Here is a 23,348-nt window from a genome sequence, read left to right as displayed (position 1 = left end):
TCCAAGATCAGAACAATCACTTGCAGAGAATATTTAAAACATTTTCCTTCTTCACTTCAATTGCCATTTGGCATGGGAGGGTGGGAGATTACGATCAGAACTATGGTTGAATAGGAAAAGTCCTTAATTGTTTTGCAACAGACAGGAAATAACTTTTCTTCATTCATTTGCTGTATTCTAATGCCAATATAAGCTTCAAGGATTCCCACAGTTTGCATCAGACATTAAAAATACATATTTTAAAACAATAATATTTTCTAAAGCATAGTAAAATAATTGCCAATAGTAAAAACATAGTGATTCATTTGGTAATTTTTTTGTAGCTGATATCCTTTATAGAAATATGCTTTCTTTCTTATCATTATTAAGTTAACATTATGATGTTTATTTCTGTTGTTCAATAAAGTGCACATGTACACACAGAATCCCAATTGCCACAGCTCTCCAATAAGTCATTGAGGTTACTATTCTTCAGCTTTAATTAAGTTTGTTTAATGTACAATACTTAAAATAGTGTAAAGTAGTGAATCCCTTTAATGTGGGTTCCAGCCAACTATGATGTTTGGCTGCATTCTGTTGGAGGAAGGAAAATAGATTTTTCTCAGAATAACATTTATATTAACACGTCATGATTTATCTATATATATTATAAAACTATTTCAAGTTGATTCATTTGCGTAAGAACTAAGCCTGAAATAAAATCTATAGATGTTCACAGTATCATATATAGAGAGAGCATATGATGTTTGTAATTAAAATAATCACATTCAAGTACTTTCTTTTGTATATACTATATTCCCCTATATAATGGAAAAATGAATGAATGAATGAATGAATGAATGAATGAATGAATGAATGTACTTTACTAACCTGCCCAGCAAAGATTCCACAGACACCAATAATGCAGAGGATATTGAAAACGGCAGAACCAACAATGGTTCCAACTCCTACATCACCATGAGTAATAAACACACCTGGTTGAATAGACAAAAAAAGAAAGAGTGGTGAGAGATTTAGCTTTCACTGCAATTAGAAGAATTTGGAAATTTATTACTTATGTCTCATGTCCAATGTGGCAGTTAGTGCAGTCAATTCTGTAAGAAAGCAGCGACCTCTCCTTCCCAAGGTAGACATTTGTCAAGAATCTTTAATGGGGATTCCAACAATGAACTGGTTGATAAGAGTGGATTTGATGGCCTAAATGGCATAACTCTATGATTCCCTGAGAAAATAACCTAGACTGAAAAAGTGAAGGGAGCATTAATATACTGGGAAGTGACTGGCAATCTCACAAGTCCTCCCAAGAAGTCAGCATGTCTATCAGGCCTGCATATGCGGTGTGCTCTTTCCAGATGTTTATTAGAAAGAAAGCTTTTTAAAACTTAATTGAACATGGGAGAAGGGTGACATGACCACTCGGGATCATACAGGTAGTCTTCAACTTACGACCACAATTGATCCCCAAATTTCTGTTGTTAAGTGAGACATTTGTTAAGTGAGTTTTGCCCCATTTTACGACCTTTCTTGCCACAGTTGTTAAGTGAATCACTGTAGTTGATAAGTTAGTAACATGGTTGTTAAGTGAATCTGCCTTCCCCATTGATTTTGCTTGTGAGAAGGGTGCAAAAGGTGATCACATGACCTTGCGATACAGCTACGGTCATAAGTATGAACCAGTATTACCAAGCATCTGAATTTTGATCACATGATCATGGGGAGGCTACAAAGGTTATAAGTGTGAAAAATGGTCATAAGTCTCTTTTTTCAGTGCTGTTGTAACTTTGAACAGTCACTAAATGAACTGTTGTAAGTCGAAGATTACCTGTACCATCCCTGTGGCTTCTAGATTGGGTAGATGGAAAGTGTATGGAATTGCACCTTCCCGCATCTTCCTCCTCTTTCCTCTGCCCCAATTACTCTTTGGTTCCATTAGCACCAGGAGGAAACTGTTGCTAAGCAAAACTGCTTCACTGGGACAAGGATGAAATAGAGGCGTTTTTGTGTATACAAGCATATGCTTGCATACAAAAGTAGTTTGCCTGGCTTCATTTGCATTAGAATTTTGTTTGTGACTGATATCTGTTTGATCAGTGGCCCCCAACCTTTTGGGCACCAGGGACCGACTCCGTGAAGAGAGGTTTTTCTGCGGACCGGAAGGGCTGTAGATTCTATGCTGCTTGCATCCCGCGGATAGGGCTTCGCTTGTTTGTGTGGCTTGGTTTCTGGCATGCTGGACTGGGGGTTGGGAACCCCTGTGTTAGATAATGACTCCATCAAGGATACACTAACAGCAGAAAACTTTTTCAGATGGCTTGGTCTTTACTGCAAATGTGGTATTCAGCAGGCTCTGACCAGTTCTGGAGAACCGGTAGCAGAAATTTTGAGTAGTTTCGGAGAACCAGTAAATACCACCTCTGACTGGCTCCGCACCCATCTATTCTCTGCCTCCTGAGTCCCAGCTGATCAGGAGGAAATGGAGATTTTGAAGTAACCTTCCCCTGGAGTGGGGAGGGAATGGAGATTTTACAGTATTCTTCCCCTGGAGTGGGGTGGGAATGGAGATTTTACAGTATCCTTCCCCTGCCACACCCACCAAGCCATGCCACATCCACCAAGCCACGCCCACAGAAACGGTAGTAAAAAAATTTGAATCCCACCACTACTTTACTGGTGTTTATACTGTAGGATAGGGAAGGAAGACAAATGAATATATGAACTATGGAGACCAGATGGGCTGTGCAAGAATATCTACAATAACAAGATACACAAGCCTATTATTATAATTATAACATGACAGACTGGAATATTATTTATAGGCATAATCACATTAACTGCATTTAATGTTAATTTGACAGATATAAAGTCAAATATAATTATTTTCCTGATCTCATCCACACCCTGGTAAACCATGCCCAGGTATGCTTTAGTGGAAGTGGAAGACTCCTAACAAAATCCAAAATAGCCACTGGTACAGTTATTCTAAAAATCACAGAAACTTAACTGTTTTTGTGATCTGCCTATGGGAACAATTTGCATATCTTGTATATTCACTTACCTATGACTGATGCAAATAACTCGGGGGTTGAACTTCCAGCAGCCATGAATGTGGCTCCTGCAACATCTTCACTCAGATGTAGTTTCTGGGGAAAAATAAAGAGAAGAATTCAACATTTCACTAGCTGCAGCCCAGCTTAAAGAATCTGTACAACTGATGAAAAAGGGGAAGTGAAACCAAATATTTTGTTTGATTTTGTTTGGAAAATTTTTGTTTGGTTGAGTGAACTGCTCCAAACTTTATTGCAGAAAATATGACTTCAGCAACAGAGCGGTCAATGCCTGGAATGCACTACCTGACTCTGTAGTTTCATCCCAAAACCCCCAAAATTTTAATCTAAGACTGTCTACTGTTGATCTCTCCCCATTCCTAAGAGGTCTGTAAGGGACGTGCATAAGAGCACCAGCGTGCCTACCATCCCTGTCCTAATGTTCCCTTTATTTGTATTCATTTTATGTATTCAATCAATGCTTATACTTATATATATAATCTAATATGTACTTGACAAATAAATAAATAAATAAATAAATAAATAAATAAATAAATAAATAAATAAATAAATAAATACAATTTAAACATTTAAGGAGATTCTCTCTTCTTTTTTTGGTGGTGGAATGTTTCAGCTCTCAGAAGTAATCATTTTATTTCTATTAATAGAAATAGAAAGAGCAACATGTTCAAAATCCATATAGACAGTGTGTTGTCTGGTTGCAATTCTTTTGAGTAATATTCATCATAGTAATAGTGTTCTCTGATAGTAATCTCATAATAACAGTGTTTTTCCCTCATAATATTAACACATATTAATTGTTAATACTAATCAGAATTAATCAAAATTAATAAGTTACAGTTTGTTGTTGTTAGTTGCGAAGTAGTGTCCAACCCATCGCGACCCCATGGACAACGTTCCTCCAGGCCTTCCTGTCCTCTACCATCCTCTGGAGTCCATTTAAGCTCATGCCTACTGCTTCAGTGACTCCATCCAGCCACATCGTTCTCTGTCGTCCCCTTCTTCTTTTGCCTTCAATCTTTCCCAGCATTAGGCTCTTCTCCAGTGAGTCCTTCCTTCTCATTAGATGGCCAAAGTATTTGAGTTTCATCTTCAGCATCTGGCCTTCTAAAGAGCAGTCATCGTTGATCTCCTCTAGGACTAACCGGTTTGTTCGCCTTGCAGTCCAAGGGACTCACAGGAGTCTTCTCCAGCACCATAGTTCAAAGGCCTCAATTCTTTGGACTCAGCCTTTCTTATGGCCCAACTTTCACAGCCATACATTGCAACTGGGAAAACTATACGCATTTGACTATACACACTTTTGTTGGCAGGGTGATGTCTCTGCTTTTTAGTAAACTATCTAGATTTGCCATAGTTTTCCTCCCCAGGAGCAAGTGTCTTTTAATTTCTTGGCTGCAGTCCCCATCTGCGGTGATCTTGGAGCCCAGGAAAATAAAATCTGTCACTACCTCCATTTCTTCCTCATCTATTACAGTAATCAACCCTAATAATAAAATTAATCTTTCTCTTGTAGTTTTAGAAGTTCTAACTCCTGTTTCTCTTATTTAACTATTGATAAAACAGATCCCATACCTCAAAATATTCAGTGTCTTCCTTTTCTTTAATTTCAAATGTTAATTTATTCATTTCTGCACATTCTAAAATTTTTGTTATTATCTTTTCCTCTGTGGGGAAGATATTTCCTTGCCCTTCCAATGTTGTGTGAACATGATTCTGGCTGCTGTTAACACATGTATTATTAAATATGCATTCCTTTCACTGTATTTGTCTGGTGTGATGCCCAAGAGAAATATTTCCAGTTTTAAATTTATATGTTCCTTTATCATTTTTTTTTTAGCCAGGTGGGTATTTTAGTCCAGTATTTTTTTGCTTTTGGACATGTCTACCATATGTGGTAATACGAGCCTGTGTCTAAGGAGATTCTCAATCTTTGTTTGAGATTGAGTTGATTTAAACATCTTTCAGAATAGAATTCAACAAATAGGAGCAAGCTATCCATAGGGCAATATGTTAACAACCTGAGGGTTTATTTGGTCAGCCTCCATGCCTGCAAGGTGTCTCTCTTAGTATATCACAAGCTGATTTAGAAAGATGAAAATTATTTTCACATACCTCACAAATTTTTTCTAAAGATGGAACAAAGAAATCATCGCATACAATAGCCAAGGCATAGAACATATACAGAGCCTGTAGAAAAAACACACAGCAGATATATTCATTAAATTATTACAAAATAAACTAGATACAAGTAATATAGGACAAGAAAATACTGGCAGCCTCATACAGTCTTTTGCATCTTATTGTATCTTTAAACTAGAAAATGTTCAGCCTAGACATTCTTTGGAAGTAGCCCCAGCTCCAATGTTAAGTGGATAAATGGAATGCAAAATTAAGCTGTGTTTTGTTATTATACTGTACTGCTTTTCAAATCAGAAAGGTTTCTCAAGATTGATTTTTTTTTTGACAAAAAAAAAAAAAGCAAAGGTGAAATGCCAGAAGTATAAACCAAAATCTTTAAGGAGCAACAATAAAATAGAGCAAACGTTAAAAACTTTAAGCAGATGGTAAGGGCCATTTGTAGGCAATGTTTTGATGTCCAGAGGCCACAGACCAAATACTGGAAGGAGCGGTATGCAAAGTAGGTTGAATCATAGCAATTAAATGAAGAAATAATTTTTGTTGGATGAATTTGCCCTGAACAGATCTTGGTGACTTTTCTCTCCTAAGCCTTCTGCAAGAGATGGATATGAATAGGTCCCCCCTGCCCCATTCATGTTGGAGGTACCATCTGAGTTGAAAGGATTAGTGACATCACCATTGCCCGGGGCATGTCTGTGGGGGCTCCTTTCATGTCCCTGTCAAGGAGCTGCAGCAAATGACTGGAGGGTCATCCCAACCCGCAGCAGCCTCGAACGTGGGCTTGGTAACCTCCAGCTCAGTATCCTAACCATGTGAGCCACCACGCTCAATGTAAATAAGTAATTGAGGAGTATATTTTGAACATGCTTCAGATGTCCTAGGAATACTTACACCAAGAATATGAAGCAATACTGCTCCTTGCTGCCTTTCTTTGTTTTTGAAAAAATCCTGAGGAAATTCATGAATCGCTGAAATAGAAAAAAAAAAAGTATTGAAACTGTTTAAAAACTTTAGCAGCCAGAAAATGTTTGAGTTGCTTCTCTGGAAGAGAAATAATATACCTGAAATATAAATAAACCACTAATGTAATTAACTTTACCAAAGGAGACATTATAGCTTCAGTGCAGGAACACATTTGGTCTAGAACAGTGATGGCGAACCTTTTCTGCACCGAGTGCCGAAAAGAGAGAGAGAGAGCGTGTCTGGACCGCAACCTGGAGGAGGAGCTGCCCAGGGCACATGCACGCACCAGAAAATGAACTTCCGGTTTCAGCTACTGAACTTCCGCCAGCTACTTTTCTGGGTTTCTGGTGCCCATGCGCACATGACAGTCAGCTGGCTGGGGTGCATGCTCACGCAGGAAAACAGAAGACCAGCTGGAAGATCTTCTAGTTTCTAGCACTGCCGCATGCTGAATGTCACGTGCGCATGCGTGCCAGAAACACGGAAGAGGAACAGGGGACAATGCGCATGCCAGGAGACATGGCTTCATGTGCCACTTCAGGCACGCATGCCATAGGTTCGCCATCATGGGTCTAGAGGTTAAGGCACAGGCTAGAAACCAGGAGACTGTGAGTTCCAGCCCTGCCTTAGCCATGAAAACCAGTTGGGTGTCTTTAGGACAGTTATTCTCTTTCAACCCAATTCACCTCACAATGTCGTTGTTGTGTAGGAGGCGGCGGATGTGTTGGATACGTTCAACGTCTAGAGTTATTTACAAAAATAATAAAGGTGGGATACAAATAAAATAAGGAAAGATAAACAATCTTTACACAAAATATTTCCTCCCAATTTGTGGACTAGTGCTAACAACATTTGTCCATCTGCAGGTCTAAATTAAGAGTCAACTTTTTTCTATCTGCAGCTACATATGGCAGCAGTTTGACACTTGCCACAAAGCTTAGAAATCTGTGATTACTACTGTTTTTGTCCCCTAAATTTCTGAATGGCTGCAAAGAAAAGTTATTGCTCTGAGATTTGCTTGTATTTTATGAGGGCATTTTAGTTCCACTGAAGTGAATCACAGACACTGAGAGCTTTTAGCACAGATTCTTTTGCTTATCTCCCAGCATAGCAGCTATTACTGTGGACTATCCAAACAGTATGACTTCCCACCATCTCTGCAGGTGCTCAACTTTGATGGAGCTGTATTTCAGCAAGATGTGGAAGCCACAGATGTTCCCATCTTCTGCTTTATGTCACGGTTGCAAATCAAGACTTCTCCCCCGCCCAGACCACTTTGTATGTTTCTTTCCTCTCTTTTCTGGAATTATTGACTTTTCCTTAACACTGGTAGACATTTTAGTGCTAATAAACCTGGGGAACTATCTTGAAATTGGGGATTCTGCATCTTGTAATAAGGCTTTCAAATGTATCTCAAAAAGCATTTATGCTCCTCATTTGATTTATGATAAGATGTGATGTTTTCTTGATGCATCAACAAGTAGAATATATGGAAGATGAAGGAGATACATGCTGCAGTTCCTTCCTTATCAACATTCCCTATATTAACTGAAGGTCCATAAGGAGGACCATGGCTATTCTTGGATCCTCCAAGAATGCAGACTCCATGCACTAAGTAAATATCCCTCCATGGTATCTATGGAGATTCTTAATCATCCAGGTCATGGTTGTCTCAAATATGTTTTTCAAAAGGCAACTGGACTATGTTTTCCCTTTGAGGAGGAGGAAGATGTTTCGCTTCTCATCCAAAAATCTTCATCAGGAGCTGTGGTGGTGCAGTGGTTAGAATGCAGTATTGCAAGCTAATTCTGCTGACTGCCGATCGCTAGCAGTTCAATTCTCACCGGCTCATGTTTGATTCAGCTTTCCCTCCTTCTGAGGTTGGTAAAATGAAGACCCATATTGGAGGAAAAATGCTGACTCTGTAAATCGCTTAGAGAGGACTGTAAAGCACTGTGAAATAGTATATAAGTCTAAGTGCTATTGCTATCAGAACTGACAAAACTTCTTGGATGAGAAGCGAAACATATTCTTCTTCCTCAAGGGAAAAACATAGTCTAGTTGCCTTTTGAAAAAGCACCTTTGACATATCCTTCCATGGTCTTTTTGTGGCGAGAGGAGAACCTGTGAACAACTTGTTTGTATACCTGCACATTTGGAAGAAGGGAAGAAACCTTCCCTTTCAGGGATAGAACTGCAAAAACAAGATTTATCTGGTTTTGTTAACCACCACTTTTAAAACTGCCAACTGCTAACCACTGTTTCTAAAAAGTTCAGGGTTAGTCTCCAGGATTTCTGGAATCCTAACCAAAAGGTACTAAATAAAGTCATGCTAATGATGCCAACTACATTAAAGAACTGAATAATTTATAATGTAGTCTGGAGCATTGCTGATAAACCACTCCAAAATTCAATAAGGCAACAGGGAACAGCACATAAAATGTTATTTAAATATAAATCTGACTTTTTCCCTGTTGCATTTTTTATGCTCATTGGCCAAATGCCAACTCTTTGAAAACCCTAAAAGCAAAGCTATGTTTTTACAAGTCAGTTTTATTCAGTACAGTTTTTCAACTGCTAATAAACCACAATATCATCTTCTCTTAAAATATAACAACTGTTGTCTTCTTCTCATATCCCATTTTTATCTGTAAAGAAATCCTTCAAGTCTTGTCATTTCAGTCTCAATTAGCAAAAGTCCATTAAGGATTATCAGAGATAACAATATATTTATTTTAACTTTGACCAAATAATCTAACTTTATATTCCTTCCCTTTACTTTTACAAATCTTGATATTTGGTCCTTTCAAATAATGTCCTTGTCAGACTGCGGTGCTATCTCAAAATTAAATGAATTTCCAAACTGCCAATCTTTAAGGAAATCTTTCTTTAATTGAGCTCAGCCACCGGATCATGACTCCACGCGGACAAGACTGACCTTTTGCCTCCCAATCCCTCCCTTTCCGATCCCCAAATCTCTGCTTCTCATTGGCTGTCTTCCAAGTCATTCTTCAGACTTCTTTTCCTTGTCAATTCCCAGGAATGTGCCCCCTCCCTTCATTTCCACGACAACCGGGCTTCAAAGGGATTTAGCAGGCAAAAGTTTCAGAGCTTATCTCTCGCTCTCCTCTGCTCTCTCTATGCCAGCGTTGAAACGCTGACAGTCCTAGAATTAGATTTTTGTATTATTATTTTTCTTGGTCCCTTCATACATATTTCTTCAAAGTTTTAACTAGTCTCTTTTGTAAATCCAATATAGGAATATTATCCAGATGACTTTCTTGGTTTGTCCTTGTATAACTTTTTTAATTATCAAGACATTATCAGCTTTCTTTTCTATGTCCAGTATAACATCTTTTTCCATGTCATTCTTGTAGCTTGTCATTATAGGAGATGACCAGGCTGAACCCAAGGGAAGGGCTTCCTGCCCACAAGAGATCTAAGTTCAGGCCATTTTGAATTCCATTGACTCTTATCTACCACCCATTTGCTTTGACCATTAGTAGTTCAGATTCTTGTAGAGAGTATAAGCTTGCAATAAAACTTTATATTTATTTGAACTGACTGGACTTCTGATTTTCCCATGCTTGGCAGTCATTTTTAAATCCACTTTCAGTTCAGTTTCAATTTTGTAAGGTAAAACTTGTTCCCCTTCCATAATATCTTGTTAACTTTATCTATAGAAATAGACACTTCTGAGAGCATTGTACAAACATATCTTTCAATATATCAATATTAAAATACTTTTCTTTATTTTGTATTCCTAAATCAAGTTTCAGTAGTCTTCTCCTTTAGTTGTAATTTTAGTTCCTTCTAGTTCCCTCTAGTGTCCAATTTTTAAAATCTTACATTTAAAAAAAAGAAGTCAGAACAAAAGCATTTTCCCATGGGATGGATATTTATAGTTAATTTCAAAATCTTATTTCAAATTTATCTGGACCCTTAGTCCAATTGTAACTTTCTAAAATCCAAGGTTTTTTCCCTGTTTATTCAAAAAAACTTAAGTCCTTCAACCTGTATTTAAAACTTCTTTTGGTAAGGTTTGAAGGAAACTCACTCAACTCAGTGCTGTAAAACCTGAAGATCCAAAGGTTTTTAAAAGCTGAAAAACAATTAACAAGCAATTTCCAAAAGTGATTAGAAAAGGAAGTATGAGGACCCAATGTCCTTTTTGATGGCATCAAATATGATTTCAGCAAAATGGCTGTTCATCATCTCCCAGAACTCCACTAGAAACTGCAGTCTTGCAGTCTCCTTGCAAAAATCAACTGTCTGGAACATTTGTGGGTGATCGCAAGTCCTCTTTTTGTCCAGAGAGGAATTATGAAGAACTGGTCTACCCACCAGCTCTTCGTTTTGTTGTGATCGTAAGCTCTACTTTTAGCAGAGCCATCTTCAGTTCTCCATTTCTTTCCCAGAAGTTAGTTGCCTATGTTCCACATATAATAGAAGACAACTTGATTTAGCCATCTATGCTGCCACCAAGTATAGAAAATTGCAAAATTTAGGGAACTTTAGAATCTCATTGATGCTCCAATACTGGAAGTTTTTAAGAAGAGATTGGATAACCATTTGTCTGAAATGGAATAGGGTTTCCTGCCTGAGCAGGGGGTTGGACTAGAAGACCTCCAAGGTCCCTTCCAACTCCATTATTCATCTTTCATTTAAAATAAAGAAAATAAATCAAATTCCTAAGCTTCATCATGCTGAAATATCATGAATAATTGAAGTAAACACTTAAAACAAATGGCTCTCCATCTCCCCCCCCAAAAAAACATCTTTCTTCTATGAACTTTCTTGGGCCCAGGAGAAAATGTGTTAGTTCTTAACCATGACCACTTTTTCTGCTTCAAAGCTACTAAACACACACATGCTTTGAGCACAGCTGGAAAGAGATTGAAGGAAACCGTAAAGCAGGTTGAGAAACTGCTGATGGCACCATAATGTTCAAGAGATGCCATGTATTTTCACAGAATGAAAGCTTGTTCCTGAAAAACTGAGGGGGGATAATCTATAAAGCAGCTGTTGATGTGCAGTAATCTTCAGTGGGTGTTGTCAATTTTTCAAAACAGTCAGAATTGTTCCATGTTACATAAAGCTCATGTTATTCAATCAGGCAGCTCCTTTAAATCCCTCGCAGCAGATCCCTCTGTAGTTTCTGTCTCCTTGAATCCAGTGCCACTCTTTTCTAAGTGACCTGCTATTGTGAGGCATTGTCATCATTGGAACCAGAGGGAAGAAGATCCAGCCAACAAAATGCTCTGTGGTCTTTCTAGTCCTCAACTGGCCAACCCTTCTGAAATCTTGAAATGATACATCATGAAATTAATTTTGTTATAATATTTCTTATTATAGCATAGGGGCATCTAAATAACTGATAAAAGCTGTTCATTATTTTTTTAAAAAGCTACAATGTGACCTTTGTGAATTTGATCTGCCTTTCTTCTTTACTTTTCTCAGTATGATTGATACCAGAGAGCAGATTTTGTTTTGCTCCCATCAAATATTATTGGAATAATGGCAGCTTTTCACCTGTATGAATATTAACAGAGTTCATTTACAGTCACTACTAAGAAGAAAACTCAATTCTTGCATTTAACCTCCACCCCTTATCACCCTGCTTTCGAGGCCTCAACAAGGAACTACTGGGATCACTTAAATTTACAAGCCTGATTGAAATTAGAGAGGAAATGTTTTTCTCTCATATAAATTTGCAAACAGCTTTATAATTTATTTGTGCAACCCATTTGTATAGTGTCTTGATATCACTGTTGTCATCATTTCTGTTCTATATGAATGAACAGAAGAAAAAAAATAAATATTCACAACAGTATTAACAACAATGCCTTCAAAATCATGATAAGAAGAAAGGGGAAAATAAAGGCCTGGAAATGATATTATCAAACAATAACAAAAATCTTGATTCTTCCTTTCTGAAGAAAAACTGCTGAATTCAAATGTTGCCAAACACATATGTCAACAATCCACAGTTGCAAGTGTTTTGCAATCAAGTGGTCTTCTTAAAGAGAATCTTTTTAGTCCAGCACCATGGGTGAAATATCTTGTCTTCTTGGGTTATAAATACTGGGGATACAACTAAGAAGAAATATGCATTTTAATCTCAACTTCATCCAACAGTGTAGTTAGGCAATTCATTGTAAGAAGTAAAAATTAGTTATCAGTAGAAACTTTCTGACTACATCGCCAGTGTTACAGGCTGCCACATAAGCAGCGATTCCTTCTTTCCGAGAAGTTTTCAAACAAAGGCTGTATACTATAGTCATCTGTCAGTGATGCTCATATGAATTTTGCATTGAATAATGGACTGAATTAAGAGAACCAGGTCATTCCTAAATTACTATTATAGAATTCTAATCTTTTGGTTAAATTACATGAACTATGAAGCTCTATGGCCAAGCCATGAAAGTCAATTTAGAATTTTATATTCTAAGTATACACTGTTTACATTATACAGGTAGACCTTACTTACTCACTGCTTCATGCGGTGATTTTATGTAGTTACGATGGTGCTAAAAACACAACATTGTAAACAAGGCACACATTTATGACCTTCACCGCATCTCTCTTAATCACATGCTTGCCTTTTCAGTCACTTAGAATGTACAGTCCTATGCCAGACCTATTTTATTCTTTTTTTTTCCTTCCTTGCGGAATGAAGAGATTGGAGAGGAAGAGATTACAAGAAACTAAGACGGCACACAATGGAGAATACATATTGAAAGGAATGTGTTAGAGCAGGGGTGTCAAAGTCGATTTCATTGAGGCCGCATCAGGATTGTGTTTGACCTCAGAGGGGCAGGGTGGGCATGGTCAGGGTGGGTGTGGCCAGGGTGGGCATGGCCAGATTGACATCACTCGTGTCGGGGATGCCTGTGGTGGTCCAAGCACTCTGCCTGCGAAAATGGGCTCCTGAGCTCCATTTTTGGCTGCCACGACCTCTTGCAACCCTCTGCCAGTGAAAACAGAGCTTGCGAGGGCCGCAAGCCTGTTTTCACTGGCAGAGGGTTGCAGGAGGCCCTGGCAGACAAAAATGGAGCTCAGGAGCCCATTTTCGCTGGCAGAAGCACTATGGGCTGGTCCTTCGTTGTTTCCACGGTGGCCCCATGGGCCAGATCTAAGTACCCTACAGGCCAGATCTGGGCCCTTGAGTTTGACACCCCTGTGCTAGAGAGTAAGCAGGAGAGTAAGCAGGCACAAAAGGGAAACTGAAATAAAATTGTAGGCACAGTTTTTCCATTTAGTGACTATGTCACTTAGCAACCAAGTTGCTGGTCCCAATTATGGAATTGGGACTGGAATTTTGGTTGTTGAGCAAAGCAGTCTTATGCAAGACATCATGTAACTGCTTCATTTCATGACTGCAATCCTGGCACTCCTGGTTGCAGTCATTAAGCAATTGTAGGAGATGACCAGACTGAGTCTGAGGGAGAGGACAAATGCTTCATCAGTCCTGAGTCTCTGTGCACCCACATGAGATCTAAATCCAGCCCACTTGAATGCCTTTCTTAACTCCCACCAATTTCCCTTGAACATTAGTAATTCAGATCCTTGTAGAGAACTTAAGTTTGCAATTAATCTTTCAGGCAACTGCCTGAACCTCCTGATTCTGAAAGTTTTGGCTACTTATTGAAAGCTGTGTTGGAAAGAGAGCCTCACTGGACACAATCGGAATTATTTCCAAGCTCAGGCATCTAAAATTATACTATAAGTGGTAATTTCAGCTTATGTTAATAATTGCTTAAGTGTTAAGCTTTTAATCATGCATTTTCAGAAGTTCAAATATTAGTTACCAAGGAGCTTCTGCTGTCTGCAGAATATACATCCCATCTTAATTATTTTTTTTACAAATAATTCAAGGCAGTAAACATATACAACACATCTCCACCTCCTCCTCTTCTTCCTCCTATTAAGGATGTGTGTTGTTTAAGCAAGTTCTGGTAATGGAGTATCAACTGCTTTGCGAAAGCCAGGGGAATCTGTCCATTTGACTGACACTTCTTTCAGCTTCTTTCAGTGGTTAGCAAATGATTATTTTGATTGATGTTCTTAGGAAGTATAATCACACTGCTCTAATATGTCCTGACTATACCATTCAAGGCAGCTTGCCCAGATACTAAATTTCCAAATTTTGTTAGCCTAACAAGGCATCTCTTCATCCAATCTGTTGTTTTATAGCAACCCCCGGCATGTGATATCTGTGTCTCATCATCAGATGATCTACCCAGCATGGCCAGAGATCCCTAAGGGGATAATGATTGTCTGATACATTATATGTACAGTTCAGGGTATACACAAAAGCTAAAGAGATGCTTTTTCAAAATATTTTTTTAATGTGGCATTGATTTAATGACATCTTAATATATGCACATTGTAAATTGCAGAGTCGTTTAAAGCCAGGAGCAGTGCAATCAATCAACCAACCGATCATTGTAACCAATAAACAAATGGTTACACATAAAGAATCTGTGACCTGGCTTTTTTGAGGCAGAAGTAATGAATGAAAGATCTGTGTGCAAACAGGACCGACCCAGAAAGGAGAGGAGAGCACAAAAGAGGAATGCCATTAGTTTTTCTTTGATTCCAGTGTTGACAATCAAAAATATCTTATCTTTGTGTAAGTTCTTGCCCATATCTATTATATTTGCCTAAACTCTGGATTTTTCTTTTTTTTGCAAAAGTAATACAAAACTGTTGCCTAAATAAAACAGTAGGCAAAACTGACAGTATTGATTAAAGATGTGGCCATGTTTCCTTTTTGGAATTATTAATATTATATAAGATATTTCTTCTCCAGCCCACCTGAACTTCCTCAAATCTAGTGATACATTTGAAAGACACTGGCCAGATTAAAGGAAGCATAGAGGCAGTATACACAATCAGGGGTTAGCATTCACTGGCTAATCTCCAAAACCTAGAGGATTGAACTTGATTAGTACCTTTATGGCAGATCACTAAAGAAGTCCAGGGTTATCAGCTACCTTTGGAAGTTGAAAAAGCAACCTGGAAGAAAGTGCAACCCTCTTCCACCTTCTTACCAAGGAAAGTACATAGAGGCATCCATGAAACTCCAGGAAATGAGTTACACTTGTAGAAAGTTAGCACCCACCCCTTTCCTAGAAGAATGAAATATTCTAGGAAATATTAAAAAGGCAGAATATTTTACCTCCCTGGATAAGAAAAGGAGAAACATGCTCTTGGAAAACAGTCCCCACCTTTGTTAATAGCCCCAGAAAGACTGGGCCATCCTATCTACAAGATAAAAGGCCTTCAGTTCCAGGGTGATAGGATTAGCCCTCACTCAAGATCCAAACCAGGACAAAGCCATAATAGGAATTGCCCAACACTCTTTCAGAACACAACCCTCTTCATTACATCATAATCCAGCAAAATTCAACCAAGCCTGGGACACAGACATCCTACAAGATTAGCTGGACCCCCACATAGCACCCTGGGAGTCTGACAACCAATAGGATACATTTCTTGCAAGGCCCAAGAGAGGGCATAAATATATCTCACTCTCCACTCCATGTGTTCACATGTGAACACTCCATGTGTTCATACCCAGAATCACACGTGTTTGATGATTCTGCTTCACCATTAAACCATCCTTCCAAGCAGCCTCCATGTTTCCAGTGTCTTTCTTCCCACTTGGAACTGAACCCAGATGGACATTTCTTCCAACACACTCAAAGGAGACTTGATCTTAATTATAAGAGATATATTGTAGGTTGGGTATATTGATGTTCATTAAACTTCTGGAAACCAATTCTTCCTTCCTCTTGTTAACAGGTGTCTATGGAGATTCTCAGTCATCCAGCTCATGGTTGTCCCAAAGGTGCTTTTTTGAGACACAACTGGACTTTCTGGTTTTTCTTTGAAGATGTTTCACTTCTCATCCAAGAATTCTTCAATTTAGATTCTTCAACTTTGGGATTTTGTTAACAGGATCAATTAATTAACTCGTTTGCACAACGTGACATGACTGACCCTCCCTGTCTCACCATAAGAAGCAAATCTAAGAAACATTAGGATGTTAGAATAGGATTCTCTTGGTGGCAGCCCCCAGGGCAACCAGGCTGACTTCACCATTTTTGCCTTCTTCAAATTTATAAATGTATTTTTATCCAGGTGGGTTTTTGATAAACTGATTTGCCACTGAAGCTCATAGAGTATGGACTATGGAGATAAGAAAAACGATTACTAATTGTTACGTTTCCCTCATTGTTTTCATTTCTGCTCAGAAATGTACTTTACACAACTAACAAAGTAGGTTTAGAGCTGACATAGTATATCCGTCATGGCGAACCTATGGCACGCGTGCCACAGGTGACACACAGAGCCATATCGGTGGGCACGTGAGCTCAGCTCTGGTGTGCATACGCACGCTGGCCAGCTGATTTTTGGGCCTTCTGGGCCCACCGGAAGTCAGGAAACAGGCTGTTTCCGGTCTCCAGAGGGCCTCTGGAGAAGTGGGAAAGGCCGTTTTCGCCCTCCCCAGGCTCCTAGAAAGCCTCTGGAGCCTGGGGAGGATGAAAAACAGGCCTACCAGGCCCACATGACATCACGTGCCAAAAACAGAGAGAGCATGGGGGGGGGTTGCAGAGCGCATAGAATTATGGGTGTGGGCCAGTGTGTGCGCGACCCACCCACCCCGCACTCCCCCCGCTTTTGGCACACGATGGCAAAAAGGTTAGCCATCACTGCAGTATATGATATTTACTTGCTATCTAAGAAGCCACACAAGGCTCTTGGTTGTTTTTGCCACAAAAGATTAACATGGAATGTCCCTGTGGAATAATCAGTTTATTATTTCCAAAACAACCATCCTTTTCTTTTCCAGCCCTTAATAATAGGTGAGTACCACCTGCGTTCATCCTCTGCTAACCCCAGGTTTTAAGCACCAATTTAGTCAAATGAGAAGATAGCTTCCAAAGGTACACTAAGCCTGTAATGAATGAATTCTTAGGAAGTCATTCACCATTCAGTGTTAATCAACTTTCCTGCTGTGGCAACAGTCAGTGCTGAACAGGCTCCTTGTGAGACAGCTCTTAAAATACTTATAGGGAGTGGATCCTTGCCTTACTTCTGAGTATCTTTTTAATAAGTGCAGTCAAAATCAAGATTCAGTTTGTGGATGGAACAGCACATGGCAAATCAGAGAATAAGCCTCTCCAATCTGTTTGCTCTTTTTCTTCCCATTTTTCAAGCAATAACAAGTGCTAAAATATTTAATGACAGCAATGAATTAATTCGATTTGGCTCACATAGGAGAAAGCTGTGAAGTGACTGAGGACATAAATGATCACCTGGAGAGCCTCTTGATCCAGGGATGGGTACAGCAAGGGCTTTAGATGAATCTGTGCAAAGAACTTGCTTGCAGCTGTTACCTGCTCTATGCATAGAGCTATGAATCGAAGAAAACTTCCCCAGATTGTGTACCTGTCTCAATTGGAGAAGTGCAACCTCATCCAAGACAAAAGATGGAAAGTTCCCAAAGTTGAGGGATCCAAAAACCCAGAGCTATTCAGTCTTGTCAGGATTGAGCCTGAATCTGTTCTTTCCATATGAACCCACAAAGCTTCTAGACTTTGGGACGAGAGATTAACAGCATTGCTAAGGTGGCCTGAGGCTGAGATATAAGATTGGGTATCATCAGCATAATGACAAAACCAACACCAAAATCAACAGGAGACTTCATGCAGATGTTAAACAGGAGTGATGAGGAGAGTAAGCCCACAATCCTCCCATAATCTCCACCTTTCCCCTCCTATCAATACTGACTTGAACCATAGAGATGGTCCTCACTTCCAAACCCCACATTTGGTCTAGAACAGGGGTGTGAAACTCAGGGCGTCACATTGTCATTATGTGACGTATCACAACTTTTTCCCCTTCGTTAAACTGGGATGGGTTTGGCCAGTGCATGACACATCCAGCCCATGGGCCACGAGTTTGGCACCCCTGGTCTAGAAGGATATCATCATCAAAGGTATCAAAATACTATTGAGAAATCAAAGAGAACTGGGCAAATTGTGGCTATTAGGTTTTCCCTGCAAACAACACCAAAACGAGCCTGTAGTACAGTGGACTAAAGCACTGTTATTAACAGATTAACATCTGCTGCTTGCAATTACTGCAAGTTCAAATCTCACCAGGCTCAAGGTTGACTCAGCCTTCCATCCTTTCTAAGGTAGGTGAAATGAGGACCCAGATTGTGGGGGCAATAAACTGACTTTATATAAATATACAAAAGTATGAAGGCTATTGCTTAATGCATTGTAAGCCACTCTGAGTCTCCGGAGAAGGGCGGCATATAAATCAAATTTTAAAAAAAAAATACACAACAAGTGTTCTCCCCCAAACTATGAACTCCTCTGAGTTCCAGCTCTGCTTCTACTGCATTTTACTTTATTGATATGGTGGAGGAAAGAACAGCTCTAGGGACGGTTGAAAAATTCTCATCTGGCATCTAAAAATAAAATTTTATTCCTGTTATAACCACACTTGCTTCAGTTGGTTTACACAGCCCTTGTTCTCCAGAGATTAAAGGGGAAGAAAGTGTATTTACTTTAGAGAAGAAGTGCCCGTAGATGCAGCCACTACAGTCTCTTATGTATCCCCCATAATAAGACAGGGAATTAGTTAGGTATCTCCCCCCCACCCCATCCCACACCCAAAAACACAATTCTTAACTGAGAACTTTGAATACCACCATGGAAACTGCAACATACACATTCAAAAAGGATGCACCGCCATTTTGCAAGGCTCTAAAGTTTGTAGAGGTAGGGGGGAAAAACAGGAAAAGAAATCAAATCTTAAAAGGGGAAAACTTCAATCAGCTGTTCAGCAAGGACTGAACAGGCTCAGGGGATATGGATTGTTGATTGCGGTGGAAAATAATAGGATAGAAGGAGAATTGAACAACATAGGTTAAAAGTGCAGATAGTGCCATTTTATTGCACTGTACATCCCCTATGAGAATGCTTCTAGATCAAAACCTCATAGAGCTACCAATTAAAAATACTCCATTGCTGTTAGGTCTTCTACTGCTTAATGGATTTTTTGTATAATTATTTAAAAAAGAAGAAACAGTGGGAAAAATGCAGAGGGAAAATAAGTAGACCACCATGTTTTCTGGATCTTCAACAAAATTTTGTGAAAAAGGAAAATTACACAGTAGGAGCCACATCAGGAGGCATCCCTGAGGCCTCTAAAATCCATTAGTAAATACATATTTTTTTAAAAAAAAGAATGGATTTGAAATAACAAGCTGTCACAATTATAAGAAGAAACCAAGGCATTGTTATTGATCTTGCTGCATCACCTATGATTTAAAAACACTCCAGTTAAATAACAGAAGCCTACTACTTTGCGGCGATACATTGCAATTGTGTCAAAATGACACCAATACAAATTGTGGAGTCATCAAATAATTAGAAAAAAAAGTTGAAATGCTTTTTGTTTAGCACATTTTACAGTTCTAGGATCTTTTGTTACTTTGCAAACATAAAATGTATTGCACATAATTTTATTTGCTTATAAAATAATTGTTTGGAATGTCACATCTAAAAAGTATGATTGGATGGACAAATTCCCCATAATATCAAACTTTAAGTTAACAAAAAAATCATTATTTACACAGGTTAGAAGAATACATTAGTGCATTGTATCTTTCAGTAAAGAAGTATGCAGTTTTCAATTGTGCCCAAGTACTGTGTGTTTCCAATATAGACTCATGAAGAAAAGAATTGTTACTTTTAACTTTAAAATCTTCAGATGTGCCAATGTGCCCTGTATTTATTAAGAAGCAGGGCAATCAAATATCCTGCTTCCAATATAGCAAGACCCAGATGTAACCATTAATTATTGTCTGCTATCATGTGCACAGGATTTGACTCCCCTCTTCCCTAATTTAAAATGTGTGCAGTTGATATATTGGTTCCTGAAATGAAAGCTCAAACTGTTTGTGCATATGAATATGTGACATAAAATCTGGATCAATACCTCTTTTAGATAAATGCAGCTTTAGAGAATCCTTTTCTTTCCAATATTTTCCACTTTGCTGGGTTCCAGGTATATTTTTTCTTTTGCAAACCCAAACATTTAGTCCTTTTAGTTGTTATGTTAAGGTGCTTCTTTGTCATTTTATATTTGTCGTTTTATATTTATATATAAAATAAATATTTTTATTTATTTATTTATTTAGTTTTAAAGTTAGGGAGTGTTATTGTTTGTTTTTATGCTATATGCTTCCCATAAACTATTTTACTTTATAAATATACTTGGTAAATTTCTGGAATTGTTAGGAAAGATCAGTGAAACAATGTAACTTAGCTTTTAAAGAAGATATCAGAATCTTCTTAAAAAACATCAATAAGTGATAGGAAATGGGAAGATATTCCATGCTATGAAGAACTTTTTCCAATACTAGCCATTAACTAGTAGAAAATTAAGTGATTCTTACTTCAAATTTAATCTCATGCCAAAATCTCCAAAGACTTTATGACCAGTGTAGGATCAATCAAAAACTCAGTAGTGATTCTCAGTCATTCAGGTCATGGTTGTCCCAAAGGTGCTTTTTCAGGATGCAACTGGACTTTCTTGTTTTTTTCTTTGAAGACGTTTCATTTCTCATCCAATAATTTTCTTCAGCTCTGACTGGATCCCCACCATCCAGTCAGAGCTGAAGAAGCTTCTTGGATGAAAGCTTCTTTTCATCCAGAAAAAAACAAGAAAATCCAGTTGCCTCCTGAAAAAGCACCTCTAGGATGACCAATCAAAGAATACCAAACATTTTGTTGTATTCTGTATGAGAGTATCTAAAGTAGATCAAAATCTAAATCTCATTACATTAGAGTGAGGCACATATTCAAGTACATCAATTAAGCAGCTTGGAATATTTGTTCAGAAATGGCAAAAACTGCTAACAAAACAAATGTAGCTTATCAAACTAGCAATATTCTCAATATTTAAGTGCATAATCACTACTTCCACATACTGTATATTGAGTTTCATTTACAGGATTAATAATTTTTAAAAGCCACTATTCATCTGAAAGTGGCAAGAAATAATGACTTTGTTCAACTTCATGTGGCTAGTCAGAAAAATAACTGCCAGGTGAGAATGCTGTTATTTTAGGAATGTCAATGTTATTTACAACTACACGATCAGGGATGCAAAGCTAGACAACTGCTAGAGGAGAGCAAAATGATTTCTGTATCTCATTGTTTCTCATCTTGTGTTTCACTGGATTTCTGCAGTTCAGTTCAAGTAACTTTAATGTTATTTCTTACTGAATTTTTACTTCATTGAAATATTACTGAAGTTAGAACATTCAATTTCTTGTACAGTTTATGGTCTTCTGCAAATGATTTTTGTTTTAGGAACAGAAGCTGCCTGGGAATAGTAGACTTCTTTTATGATCTTACTTCTACTGGAAAAAAAAAAGTTTCCTATCCAACTAATGGTTGCTGATATAATCCAACTTTTTTCTCCCAGTGGAGTTTCCACTACAGTTCAACAAAGATATGCATTAACCAATTTAGCATCCAGGATGGGCATCCTGTTTGTCTCTGTCATCAACATGGACTTAAGATAAAAACTTCCTGTACATTTTTAATGTTCAGAGAAGTTCACAATGACCTCTTGTCTTCTTCTGTTTAGGATACCCATTGATTGATTTATGGTCTCAGTAAAACACAAGTATAAGACTTCAAATACAGAAAGACCAAACCTGAGACAATTACTGCATATGATATTGCACGCCACAGCTATTGCTAGAAAATTGACAATTTGTCTAATGGTAGCCCAAGTTAGGTCTGGTTGAAGAATTGGGGATATTCAGACATGAATTAGGATAACTGCCAAAATTCTGAATGGGACTTGGTTCAAAATTAAAATATACCGTAATGCTGAAAAATATCTGCATTATTGCAATAAGTACATACAAATCTCCAGCTTTTCTTTTTCCTGTTCTCCTCCTCTGCTCATGTGAAAAAGAGATTGAACATTTTCACTTTAATTAGGAAGTAAGTGTGGCAGCGGCAGCAATCACATTTAGCTCTGAAAATATGGCCAAACAACTGATATTTTTTTCTTTAATTACCAACACTAAAAAAAAATAACCAAGGAGAAAATTAGGAGAAAAGAAAACATTAAAAAAAAACAGGAATAGAACAAACAAGATATAATAGCTTGCTTAAAGTAAACATCTTGTCCCAAAATTGTTTAGGGCTTTATAGGTTAAAATCACCACCTGGAGTTGGGCCCAGAAACGATTTGGCAGCTGGTGCCGTCGATGGAAGGCTGGTATATTATGTCAACAAAGGAGGCATCAAACTGCTCCATTCTGAACTGGCAGCAGTTTACGAACCCTCTTGATTTCAGAACTGCCCTACACAGAGCACTTTGCAATTTCCAAAGTAATCCTCAGGCATAGCTAGATCTGCCATCTCCAGAATGAAATTTAGCAAGACCATCATTTGAAACCTTGTGTGAAGCTTTTATTGTGACACCCTGATGAAACAGGCCCAATGCCAGTGTTTTTTCAAATCCGTATTACTAGCATTACAGAATTGCTTTTCAGGATAGGTCAAATTTAAACCATTTTTCAAAGTGTCCCAAAGGTGCTTTTTCACCTAGGAAAAACAAAGTCCAGTTGCCTTTTGAAAAAGCATCTTTGAGACAACCGTGACCAGGATGACCAAGAATCTCCATAGACATTTTCCAAGTGTCAGATTAGAATATCTCCTAAGGAGAACTATTCAGTATATGCTGTTCAATAAGTATTATTGGGAAAATTTGGCAGTGGAAAATGGAGCTGCCCTTAGAATCATGCCAACAATTCATTTAGAATAGAAGAGCTTGTGCACATAATCCACATTAGCTGGATGCACCATGTATCCAACTCTGTTCACATCCCTTCTCCTGTTTACCCTGAAACAGGTCCAAAAGGAATCATTAGTGATTCACTAAGCACTACAGATTTTTAAGCTCCCTTTTCTCTTCTTACAAACTGATACTTGTCCCTCAAACGCAACAGCCATCTGACAAGTGTGTGCCATTCCCTTAGCAAACCAAAGTAGCTGAGGCTCAGTTAAATGGCTTGTGCAAGGGAACAAGCCATCTCTTCTGTAGCTGATAGCCTGAAACCCTTAT

At 38.3% G+C, this 23,348-nt stretch overlaps 1 protein-coding gene across 2 annotated transcripts in view; it reads right to left on the bottom strand.

Moving 5' to 3' along the window:
• SLC24A4 (solute carrier family 24 member 4) overlaps positions 1–23,348 on the bottom strand; it is a 109,048-nt gene that overhangs the window by 29,496 nt on the left and 56,204 nt on the right. Inside the window, exons 3-6 of one of the 2 annotated variants that reach the window (XM_070931508.1) lie at positions 6,099–6,175; positions 5,181–5,255; positions 3,056–3,140; positions 871–974 (exon numbers count right to left, since the gene is read on the bottom strand). In XM_070931508.1, coding sequence (XP_070787609.1) covers positions 871–974; positions 3,056–3,140; positions 5,181–5,255; positions 6,099–6,175 — 341 coding nt within the window. Of the gene's footprint in view, positions 1–870; positions 975–3,055; positions 3,141–5,180; positions 5,256–6,098; positions 6,176–23,348 lie in introns of those variants that run through there. The other variant, XM_070931509.1, reaches the window with a different exon arrangement.

Source organism: Pituophis catenifer, unplaced genomic scaffold, assembly GCF_029215685.1.
Source record: "Pituophis catenifer annectens isolate HBS135680 unplaced genomic scaffold, rPitCat1.0.hap2 SCAF_1, whole genome shotgun sequence".
In the NCBI taxonomy this organism is placed as follows: domain Eukaryota; kingdom Metazoa; phylum Chordata; class Lepidosauria; order Squamata; family Colubridae; genus Pituophis; species Pituophis catenifer.
Note: the sequence above shows the minus strand (reverse complement) of the source record. Positions and strands in the feature narration are given on the sequence as shown.